The 12,032-nt window shown below is 34.5% G+C and overlaps 2 protein-coding genes across 2 annotated transcripts; one reads left to right on the top strand and one right to left on the bottom strand.

Annotated features, from left to right (window-relative positions):
• Nucleotides 1-1,436: 1,436 nt before the first annotated feature.
• Nucleotides 1,437-6,203, top strand: LOC130827592 (auxin-responsive protein IAA12-like). Its single transcript, XM_057693349.1, has 5 exons — nucleotides 1,437-2,044; nucleotides 3,007-3,311; nucleotides 4,251-4,386; nucleotides 4,901-4,962; nucleotides 5,050-6,203. Exons 1-5 carry the CDS (start codon nucleotides 1,713-1,715, stop codon nucleotides 5,097-5,099), a joined length of 885 nt encoding a protein of 294 aa, XP_057549332.1. The 5' UTR covers nucleotides 1,437-1,712; the 3' UTR covers nucleotides 5,100-6,203.
• Nucleotides 6,204-7,296: 1,093 nt separating this feature from the next.
• On the bottom strand, nucleotides 7,297-11,482 carry LOC130827591 (MDIS1-interacting receptor like kinase 1). Its single transcript, XM_057693348.1, has 2 exons — nucleotides 8,597-11,482; nucleotides 7,297-8,021 (listed from the first exon to the last, which is right to left on the bottom strand). Exons 1-2 carry the CDS (start codon nucleotides 11,235-11,237, stop codon nucleotides 7,609-7,611), a joined length of 3,054 nt encoding a protein of 1,017 aa, XP_057549331.1. The 5' UTR covers nucleotides 11,238-11,482; the 3' UTR covers nucleotides 7,297-7,608.
• Nucleotides 11,483-12,032: the final 550 nt, after the last annotated feature.

The raw sequence follows: 12,032 nt of genomic DNA, 5'->3' as shown, positions 1-12,032 counted from the left end.
CTATAGCTGATTGTTTACTTTATAGAGTATAGTATTTTATTATTGTTAATTGCAAAAGAAAAAGGGAAAATAGGTTGTTAGGTTACTTTATAGAGTATAATATAGTATTTTATTATAGAGTATAGAGTATAGAGTAGGATAAAAATAGGGTAGGTAGAACTTTAAAAGATTGTTTTATTACTAAAAACGGAAATGTAGCAAGTAATATGAAATTGCTAAAAATAGAAAATGTAGCGGGTATTATGGAACGAAGGAAGTATAAATTTTCTTGATTTTGCCTCATTGTCAATGAGATAATGGAGTATATTTGTGGAAAAGAGGGAGTATTATTTATTTTTTTTTTTTTTTAACTAAATGGATGAATTTTATTTATGGGAATAAAAAAATAAAATTTACACAATTTACTCCTATCTTTTAAATGTGGCACTAAGTGCAGCGATGGTGACGTAGGGGTCCCACAAGTTGTCGGGTTGTCGTTTGGAAAATAGCATGGGGTCCATTTGACATTGTGCCAAATATCTCGTGTGAGACTTTGAAAGCTTCATTTCTCATGATATTTTGTGCTTTCAGAACATATCACAACAAATTAGAAATTTAGTGTGTTAATTTTGAAATTTGAAATTAATAATTCAATTTTTAATACATTTGTAAATATTTTTATATTTATATTATTTCTCAAATAATTTAACCTTTGTCATATATTTATCTACAATATATCATATTGCCAATAATAGTGAATAATAGAGTATACTTTTTGCAGACTAAGACAAAAATTGAATTTTTCACAACGAATTAAGTGCAATTTATATGAATAATTAGAAAATAATCTAAAAGTGAGATTATTTACAGCAGACGAGCATAATGTTGAATCATTGATGTCAATTTTTATTTTAATTTAAAGGTCTTACTAACAAGCACTCGGAGTGTTTGTTAATATGAACATATTCTGTATTACCTAATAACACAAATTTTAGAATCTATCACAAAATCACGCTTCAAAATAAGTCCCTCCGTTGCTTTTCAAATGTTATATTTGCTTTTGAGATACCATTCATCAATCATTCTTATTTTGTATTTTAATCTTAATTCATACGCTAAAAACAGTGTCAGATGTTATAATATTTGAATCGTTTCAACATAAATTTATTAATTTTTTATAATTTTTAATTAAATACAATCAATACTATTAAGTCTAAAACCCTTCTAGAATGCAATAATTTCATCCTTAATACCCAAACCAAATACCCTAACAAAACACAAACATATCAACGAGAAAATGAAAAAATCGTAGACAAAAATAAAAAAATGGTGATGGGTCTTATTCTAATCATCCTAGACACCACCATGGACAAGAAAACAAACCAAAACAAACTCCAACCCAAATAAAGCAAAAGAAAAGGACATGGAAAGAACAATTGATGGAAAGTTATAATAAGAGAGAGATAATAAAGCATGAATTTAAGGAGAAGTAGAAATTCCCAATAGCACTAACACTAGACATGTAGGTCCCACCTTCATCACTATCTCCACCCACACCACTCTCTTTCTCTCATTCTTCATTTCTTTTACCTACCCTTTCTCTCCATTTCTCTCATAATCAAGCAAATTACTCTTTTTTCTTCTTGGGTTGTTCCAAAGTTTTAGTCTTTATAAAAATTTTCTCTTTTTTCTTCTTGGTTTGTTTCAAAGTTTCAATCTTTGTATTGTTTTCAATGGAGGCTGTAATGGGTGGTACTGGTAGTGGTTCTTCAGATTCAAGTGTAGTTTCAAAGGAAGAAACTTTGGTTGAACAAGATAATCATAATAATGATAATTTTGAAGTTTCTGATGATTCTGAATTGGAATTAGGACTTGGGTTAAGTCTTGGTGTTGCTAATAATTCTAAAAATCATAAGCAAATTCCAAGGATTTTAACTTCTAAAGACTTGCCTTCTCCTCCTTCTGCTTCTTCTTGCTCTTCTTTGGGCCTTAGAACTCCTTCTTCTGCTAAAACTAACAATGTTTCTGTGGGTTCTAAGCGTGCTGCCTCTCCTACTGCTGTTAGGTATAATTTTTTCTTGTTTTCTCATCTTTTAATGTTTTTTTATTGCATCTTAAATATCGGGTATTTCTGTTTGTTGATAATTTTGTGTTCTTTCCTGTTTTTTGGGGTGTAATTATGTGGTTTACAGGGTTTTTTATCCACCCATTTGCTGATTTTGTTGGCTTTGTTATATGAAATTTAAAGGGGTGTTTGGCAAAATAGATAATTCGGAAATTTTAGCTTATTTTGATACAATTAGAGTCAAACCAGCCAATGTTAATGTTTGGTAATGTTTAGTAAATTAGCTAGTTAGAAACAACTTATTGCAATTTGCAATGAATAATTTATTTTTGAACAAATTGTAACCAATAATCTATTTTTAACAAGCTACTTATATTCAAAATCTAGTCAAACACTTAATAAAATCAGCTAGTTAAATCTGCCACTATAATCAATTATCAGCTACAAGTCGTTCGCCAAACACCCACACCCCCTTTATTTATGTCTTCAAATGATGATGAGTTTTTAATTGTGCTCTTCTAATGTGAATGGGTATTTCTGTTGTTGTCTAATAGTTATGTTGATTTGTGTGCCTTGTTGTATAGATTAGAGGTTGTTGTTTTGGATTTAATTGGTTTTTAAGGGTTATTGCTCATTGTTCTGTGATTGGTTTCTTTTCATTTATTGTTCTGTCGCCTTAACGATCAGTTTAAGTTTTTAGTTGGAGTTAGTTCTTTGACAGGGTATAGAAGCCCATGTTATGAGTTCAAATCACATCCGCCCTCCTTTTAAGTATAATTATTAGCGTCAGAAAGACTTGGGTTGCATCCACACTTGTTGCCCAAAGGATCTCGTGTGAGGGGCGTGATAGATTGTAGTATAACACATATCAGCTTCTTTGACAGTTTGTTGTGCATGGTTTTGTGATTTTGAGATTGTTTTTTGATGTCAATTTTTTGTTTTCTGGTAATGATGGGAAGCAGTCAAGTTGTGGGATGGCCTCCTATAAGGGCATATAGGATGAACAGCATGGCTAACCAAGCCAAATCCGTTGCAACCGGTGAAAACAACTCCCAGTTTGATGATATCAAACGGAATGATGTGAGGTACGGTGCTGATGAGAATGCAAATGCAAAATCTAATGAGAGAGTTCCGAAAAATTGCTTGTTTGTTAAAGTGAATATGGATGGAGTTGCAATCGGAAGGAAGGTTGATCTTAGTGCACACTCAAGCTACGAATCGTTAGCTCAAATGCTGGAGGAAATGTTCACTAATCGGGCTGTTGAAAGTATGTTATTGCCCCTTATTAGCTGTGCTCAACTTTTTATAGATTGATTGATGATTGATGAATTGTTTATATGTGAATCTTTTCTTTGTTTTAGTGCTTAGATTTGTTTGCATTCATTGTTTGAAATTCATTACGGGGCGTTTTCATTCCCATGGTAATGGAGCGTACACCCAAAAACATGTGTTTTTCTTCGTAGATTTCCATTGCTACCTAATAGATCTTTTTAAGTGGTAGTGGGTGAGAATGATTTTTGTGAAGAAAAAGAATGATCAAGTTAACACAAGCTTGATCATAAAAATTGTCACGTTCTAGTTGTGTTACATTAAATTTTCATTATCATTCCGACCACAATAACCATATCAATAACGGAGCGATTCATTAGTGCCATTTGCTAATGATAGATAAAGACCTCTCCAGTGTAATGCTTTATGATTTGGAGTGTTTTTGTTTATCGTTATGTTTTTTCCCATCAGTGGATGCTTTGATGTCTTTACAAAGATAGAATAATGTCATGAAATAGTATAATGTTTAGCAATCAAGAGAAGATAAGAAAGAAAAGGTTTATTGGTATAACTTGGAAGCGAACTTTTGTGATTTGTGTAAACTATAGTATCAACAAGAGCGACTCTTGTCCAAGTTAAGGATGGAAGTCTTGAGCGTTTAGTGCTAGGCACGTCCAGTGTTACATAATTCACTAGTTAATCGCTTTTTGAATTCGCGATTTGCTCAAACTGGCCCAAAAATAGCCCAAAATCGACCATGATTTGCCATTTGTGATTCACAGCTTGCGATAAGATTAGTGAATCATGTGACACTAGGCACGGCTATTCCCTTGAACCAATGTATTCTTGTCTTGACAGTGGACACGATGATTTTAATTTGTTTGTCTAGCCGTTCTTTGATCCTTCTTAACATAATTATTTGATTTTTGCCCCTCAGAATCAAACGGAGAGGAACTCAGTCTGATGCCACAAGTGACGAGACCCTCTAAGCTTTTGGATGGTTCATCTGATTTTGTGCTTACTTATGAAGACAGAGACGGAGACTGGATGCTTGTCGGAGATGTTCCTTGGGGGTATGTACTATCCAATTGATTTAATGTTCACGGTTTTGTGATGCTTGAAACTATTGATTTTCATGCTTCATTTTAGTAGATGTTTCGTGATAAATTAGTAAGTCGAAGTCAGAGGCGGAGCCGTGGAGTTAATAGTAGGCAAAAGTCAACCATCGGCCCACCCTCAAAAATTAGTTAAAATGTAGTATTACTAGTGTATGTAGGGTATCTTAGCCACAAATTATTTTAACTCTACATTTAAGTCACAGTACATGCTAGTCTCGCTAACAATGTAACAACAAAACCGTTTTAAATACCATATATTTCAACCCCTTCTCCTAAAAATCTTTTTTTAACGTCGATATGGAAAATTTTTCGACCTCCTTTCACTCTAGATATGCTAATAATAGAATACGTTTTTGTAAGCGAATGATGTAGCGGGAGACACCTATTAAAATCCTAAATTGATATCATAGTTGCACTTCACTTACTCGAGACTGATTACTTCATCTGTCTTTTGATGTCGCCGTTACAGTATGTTCCTGAGCTCAGTCAAGCGGCTTAGAATTATGAGAACTTCCGAGGCTAATGGACTCGGTAAGCTGTCACCCTTTCAAACTCGCCGTAAAATACGTTTTTTTTATCTATGATTGAAAAACACTAATACGCAATCAACATTTTCAGCTCCAAGATCGGTAGAAAGGAGCGCGAAACAAAGAAGCAGGCCTATATAGTATTTCTTCGTCGTGTTTTACTTACAGGAAAAGAAACAACAAAGCTGAAGCTAAATACTGGAACGGAAGTATGACGGTGAATACATACGTTGCCTAGTAACAACTGATCTTTCGGTTCTCATTGAAATCTCGTTTTTTATTTTTTCCTACAAGTTTTTGATTGTTTATCTTAATTAAATTTAGTACACATGCTTGCATAATTTGTCAAGAGCGGCTTTCAAATAGTGTACATATATATATATATATATGGGGTGCTAGATTGTAAGGGTTATTTGGGTTTCTGAAATACAAATGAACTTGGTTTTTTACCTTTGTTATGGAAAGGTTTTATATTGGTTTCTGCTCATTGAGACCAATTTTTAGTTACTTTCTGCATTAGTGCAACATATTTGTGTACAATATTGCACTGCTTTATATGCTCATGCTATATCATGGGGCATGGCAATTGTGTTGTGCTTGCCTGCTCGGCAACTTGTTTTAAATCATATCGTGTCAAGTTGTTTTGTGCGTGGTCACCTAAAAATGAGGTCTGACTATGAAAATTGTGTCATGTTGAACAGTTTGTGTGTTGTGCCTCGTGTTAATCGTGTCTTGTGCCATGAACGATCTAATGTTGTATTGTGTTGTGTTGATTGAGCTATTTTCGCATGCCTCTTGTGCTACGGGCCTTGGTGCTATTTTCCATTTTATTATCAGCTCACGCTCTCGATTCTCATGTGGTGATGTGCCAACCTTTGGATTGGGCTGGGCCATCGCAAGCCGTGTCATGTGTAGTGCCAGTTAGGCCCACTTCTCTATCTAGTATTAGAGGTGTTCAAAATAGACCCGATGACCTGATATTCACCCAGCCTTATAACCGAATCCGATTTAAAAATGAGTTTATAATTATGTAAAAACTAATGTGGACACAAGACCTAATTCTGAACCGACCCGAAATACCTGATTTGAAATCAATTTGATTACCCAAAATGAACACCTCTATCTAGTATTAATATAAATTAGACGGACTTACGGTGAGACTATTTCTATTGGATTGATTTAATGTATATTTAATGTCTTAAAGTGATTCTTTATAATTTTAAAGTGATTATTTACATTTTTAAGGTGATAACGTCTTAAAATGATTACTTATAAACTAAAAGTGATTAACTTACAATATTAAAATGATCAATTAAAAAAAAAGCTAATTATATGGACTCGTTTAACTTTAATGTAATATCAATCATTGTAAATTTGACCTATTGGCGTACTGCTAATGTTGATCATTTGAAAGTGCAATATTTAAGATGTGACAGGCAGCGAGTTCGTCCTTAGCCCAGAGGTCGGTTTAAGGGGACCCTTGTGTTCCCTTATACTCATTCTATTTTGTTCCACTTATTGTACTCCCTCTCGTTAGGCTCAGCTTGACCTATTAAATTTGTCGTATTTTTTATTTTAATCTGTCTTTTAAATTTATTTTGTTTTTAGCTTTTGTCATGACACAACTTTCTTTAATTCTTTAGTACAATTAGTTTGAATGAATGATTACATTATGACAAATTATTGATGAGTCGTTTTCATTGTAAGACGATCTTCTTATATAAATTAATTCGTTCAATTATACAAATAATAAGATTATGAACTTTATTTTGAAGTTGTCTTATTAAAAGACGATCCCTCTCAAAAGAGTTAATATTGCATTATTTTTTTTCTTATTGGTTTCTTAAACCCAAGATAACACCTCATTTGGCCCCATGCAAAAGAGTTAACTGCACACAAGCCTGATGAGTGTCCATCCTAAAAGCAAATAATGATAGGATAAGTAGCCCATCAAGCTTATTATTTCCTCTGTTTCATTATACTTGATAGATTCGACTTTTTACGTAATCTAATGTATTGTTTTAATCATTTATATAATAAACTATGTACATCTAAAAATTATAAAAAATTAATATTATGAAAGTATGTGATTAGACGATTCAAACAAATTTCCACTTGACTATAATTATTCTTACACATTAGCCGCAATATATAAAATAAGCTTGAACGATGAATAACGCAAATAATCGTGATGGAGCAAGTATATCAGAACAAAGGAAGTAAAAATCAACTTTTCTCTTGTTCTTTGATGTGAGATTCTTCGATGTGAGATTATATGTGTTTTTCTCCGACAACTTTGTGTGTGACAAAAAGTATATTAATGAAGGACAAATTTTCATTTTGAAGAATACCTGTACCCCATAATCTATATTAACACCAAATTTGAAGTGATTACATTTCACATAACAAAATCAAAGTGGAAAGAAGGGAATAAAAATTTGCTACGTACAAAAATTACAACTACGAATGTGTGGGATAACAAAGTTAAGTCTAAAACAGTGTCATCTTACCGCGAATTGCTAATCACAAAAGGTGAATCATGATCGGTTTTGGACTATTTTCGGGCCATTTTGAGCGTATCGCTAGCAAAGCATGTAACACTGGTCTAAAAGAACCAAGTATCTGGTTTGTATTGGGGGTATAGGCTAGGCTATATGATGCCATTTACAGGAGAAGTTGTAAAAACAGGTTTATCCTTGTCAATGTTAGCTGTAGTAACACTATTACTACTGCTTTTCCTCCTAGGCTTTGCTTCTCCGAGCATTGTGATCACGTCTCTCATCGATGGTCGATCTTTTGGTGCTTTCGCGGTGCAAAGGAGAGCGATTCTAAGCACTAATAACATCTCTTCTTGAACATGTTTACAGTCTCCTCCTAAGCTAGGATCTAACACTTCTTCTAATGGCCTGTTGTTTCTTGTTTTGTTTCGTATCCATTCGACTACATCTATTGATTCTCCAAACTCTTTGTCTATCGGTCTCTTCCCCGTTAAAAGCTCCAATAGAACCACCCCGTAACTGTAGATGTCGCTCTTCTCATCGACTTTTAACGAATATCCATACTCTGCATCACACAACATTAAGCAACAGTTCAAAGCTGACAACTATTACACTTCAATGAAGTATTAGACAGTGTTTGGGTGTTTGGCAAATTAGCTCGTTGCGCAATTTTAGCTGATTTTGGTCATATACAAGATGCTCTTACCAACGTGTTCAAAATCACCTGGTCAAATTAGTCAACTAAATCAGTTATCAGTCGTTTGCCAAACACCCATTAGTTTGGATTTTTAGAAAATTAGCTAGTTGCTCAATTTTAGCTGATTTTGATACATATGCAAGATGCTCTCACTAGCGTGTTCAAAATCACCTGGTCAAATTAGTCAATTAAATCAGCTATCAGCCGTTTAACAAACACCCATTAGTTTGGATTTTTGGAAAATTAGCTTGTTGCGCAATTATAGCTGATTTTGATATATATACAAGATACTCTCACCAGCATGTTAAAATCAGCTGGTTAAATCGGTCACCTAAATAAGCTATCAGCCATTTGCCAAAACACCCAATAGTTTGGATTTGAAATCTAGTACTTATCATCATCATACATAAAATAAGACTAGTAGTAGTGATAAAAGGACTTACCAGGAGCTATGTAACCATGAGAACCAGCAATCATAGAGACAGTTTCATTGTTCTTAATCATCATCTTAGCTAATCCAAAATCCGCGATCCTTGCTTCTAGGTTGGTGTCGAGCAATATATTGTTGGACTTAACATCTCGATGAATGACTGGCGGGTGACAATCATGATGAAGGTACGCGAGCCCTTGAGCAACGCCGACTGCAATGTTATATCTAGACACCCAATCCACTAACAACCTTCCTGCTTGTTTTCCATGTAAAGCATCTCCAAGATTTCCATTATGCATGTATTCATATATGATCATGGCCTCCTTATCATTATGTAGAAATCCTAGTAATCGGACAATGTTCCGATGCCTTAACTTTCCTAGAAGGTTCACCTCCCCGGCTAGATCATCACCCCCGTTCCCCGTCTCAATATCCGTCTTTGCTTTCCATAGCTTCTTAACCGCGACAACCATGTTCAACCGTGTTACCTCAGCTTTGTACACTATCCCTGTTGCGCCCATTCCGATCACATTAGACTCCTTTATGCAAGCGAGAATGTCATGGCTAATGAACCCGAGCCTTTGGAAGGCCATTAGCCTCCATGGCCACTCCCCATTGCCTGCATCATCATACCTCTCGAAGCATGTTCCATTCGAGTACCATTTCTTATATATGATGTTGGTTATTAGGACTGCGATCCCAATCGCTAAAACAACCGAAACCCCTATTGCCCATCCGGTTAAGACATGTTTGGTTCGGAGGTTTTGATCATTTGTTGCATCGAGTGAGGATGCAGGGCAAGGGTGAAGGATCCCACCACAGAGGCCTTCGTTTCCTACTAGATCAGTGGGGTTGATGGTTCGAAGAATACCATTTGATGGGACAGGACCGACAAGCTGATTATGTGACACATTGAACGTTTCTAAGGCGGGTGAACTTCCAAAATGTTCAGGGATTTTGCCTGTTAAAGTGTTGTTCGAGAGATCAAGAATCGCTAGTGAAGGCATCAGTGCAAGAGAATCCGGGATTTCACCCCTTAATCGATTGTTTTTGATGTTTAAAGTCACAAGTTTCTGACATGAACCTATGCTTGCTGGGATCATACCAGTAAATCGATTCGATGACAGATCAAGAACAGCAAGTGAAGGGCAATCCTGAAACTGATCCGGGATTTTCCCTCCTAAATTGTTGTTCGAGACAATGAAAGTATTAAGATTCGGAAGGGATAGAATTGTCGAGGGTAAAGAAGATTGAAGGTTATTCCCCGAGAGATCAATGAACGAGAGCGAAGATGAAGAAGCAAGATCAAAAGGAATGCTACCAGTAAGACTATTATTTGCTAGTTCTAACCTCTGCAGTCTAGGCAATTTACCTAAACCTAACGGTATACTACCCGAAAGTCGATTATTATGAACTCGAACACGAACTAACGAGCGACATTTAGACAAACTAGTCGGAATAGAACCATCAAAACCATTATTGAACAAAATGAGCTTTGTGAGATTACCTTTATCACATAGCCCATTCGGGATTTCACCCGTAAATGAATTCGATGAAATATCGAGCCATTGTAAGGGGGAATTCCTACCGAGATCAGTAGGCAAACGCCCAGAAAGCGAGTTGTTCCATAACTCGAGAATCTGTAATCGGGGCAACTTGCCAATCCCGGAAGGGACTGAACCTGATAACTTGTTAAACATCAGATTTAGCAACTGCAAGTTTTTCAATTCACTAATCTCAGATGGAATTTTCCCTGATAATGAATTTTCGGATAAATCGAGATAAATCAAACCCGAAAGATTACCAATTCTTGATGGGATCTTCCCATTCAACCTGTTATGATACAAGTAAAGTGTATCAAGATTAACTAACCCACCCAATTCAGATGGGATTGCACCACTTAGATTAGCAATTGCCAAATCTAAGTACTTTAATTGGGTAAGATTCCCAAATTCTTTAGGAATCCCTCCTTCAAAATCATTATATCCCAAAATCATGGTTTCTAAACAAGAAATCATCCCAAGTTCAGAAGGAATTTTACCTGTCAGATTGTTTCCTGATAACCCTAAAAATTTCAATTTCTGCAAGTTCATATAAGATTTGGGGATGGACCCCACAAAGTAACTTCCCCTAAGATCAAGAATCTCAAGAACAGTAGCATTACTCAAATCATTTGGAAGATTTCCTTCGAAATTGTTCCCAGAAGCATTTAAGTAAGTTAAATCATGAAATTTCCCAAATCCCAATGGGAAATTCCCAGAAAACTGATTCTGGCTTACATCTAAGAACTTCAATGAGGTTAGATTTGTGAAAGAATTTGGCAAAAATGATGAAAACCCATTTGAGCATAAGTTAAGATAAGTAAGGGAATTCAATTTTTGGAATTCATTAGAGAATTTACCACTTAGATTCATCCGAGAAAGATCGAGTTTTTCGACGAATCCAAGCTCATTGCAGGACACACCAGTCCAATTGCAATGAACTGAATTGTTGTTTGTGGTTCTAGTTTGTGGTTTCCAATCGTTTAATCGATCTAATGGATCGATAAAACTCCATTTTATCGATAAAAGAATGGAAGTTTCATTGCAATAACAACAACCAATGTAACAGTATAATAGGAAGAACAACAATAAGAGCTGATTTTTAAGCTGCATTATGGTGTAATTAAGCTGATTTTGTACTAAATTAGGTACACTAATTTGAGTTTAATTATTTTTCATGATTGCACTAATGAAAATAGATTGTGGGCTCTTGTGGGTCAGGGGAAAATGAGTGAAATTTTATGGTGATGATGAAGAACAAGGAAGGTAGAAGAGAAGATTAGTTAATGAATGAGGATCATTTTAACTTTTAAGTACTAGTTCTATATCTAAAAAAATTATTAAAAAAAAGTATTAGATTGATTATTTTAAAAAATTGATTGGATTATGTAATTAGGTTGTTAAATTATAAATATATGAATTTTTTTGGATTTATTTGGAGTATCTCCAACATTAAACATGGAGAGAATGTGTTTCTCTTTGCTTAGTTTCTTACTTTCTAGTTTCTTCTAGTATGGTTAATTTATGTTTGGTCAACAATATTAATATCTTATATTTATCGAGATAACATTTTAACCCTTAATATCTCAAATTATTCTTAATTAAAAATTATAAAAAGTTGATATTAATAATCCTTGTATTGAAATGAATCAAACAAGATCTCACATGACTATGTTTTAACTTATAGATTAAGAGTAAAATACAAATTATGAGTTATAAGTGAATAGTGCCCAAAAAAAATGGAACAATTAAGCTGAATAGGAGCTAGTATAAAAGTAAATAGGTGATTCAATCTTCATCCATTTTTTTCACCGGTAACACTTTGACTTTTGTACTATTTAGTTGTGATGGATCTTAGGCTATAAGTAAAGGTGTTCAAAACAAACCGCATGATTTGACATTGACTTT

Source organism: Amaranthus tricolor, chromosome 11 (genome assembly GCF_026212465.1).
Source record: "Amaranthus tricolor cultivar Red isolate AtriRed21 chromosome 11, ASM2621246v1, whole genome shotgun sequence".
NCBI lineage: Eukaryota > Viridiplantae > Streptophyta > Magnoliopsida > Caryophyllales > Amaranthaceae > Amaranthus > Amaranthus tricolor.
The sequence above is the reverse complement of the archived record's forward strand: the minus strand, read 5'-3'. Positions and strand labels throughout refer to the sequence as shown.

What these genes read in the sequence shown, in the direction of transcription:
- LOC130827592 (XM_057693349.1), top strand. Translation starts at nt 1,713, where the DNA reads ATGGAGGCTGTAATGGGTGGTACTGGTAGTGGTTCTTCAGATTCAAGT. An exon ending in CACTAATCGGGCTGTTGAAA is followed by an intron (nt 3,312 to 4,250) that starts GTATGTTATTGC and finishes TTTGCCCCTCAG; the next exon opens with AATCAAACGGAGAGGAACTC. An exon ending in GTCGGAGATGTTCCTTGGGG is followed by an intron (nt 4,387 to 4,900) that starts GTATGTACTATC and finishes TCGCCGTTACAG; the next exon opens with TATGTTCCTGAGCTCAGTCA.
- LOC130827591 (XM_057693348.1), bottom strand. Translation starts at nt 11,237, where the DNA reads ATGCAGCTTAAAAATCAGCTCTTATTGTTGTTCTTCCTATTATACTGT. An exon ending in TCATGGTTACATAGCTCCTG is followed by an intron (nt 8,022 to 8,596) that starts GTAAGTCCTTTT and finishes TGTGTGATGCAG; the next exon opens with AGTATGGATATTCGTTAAAA.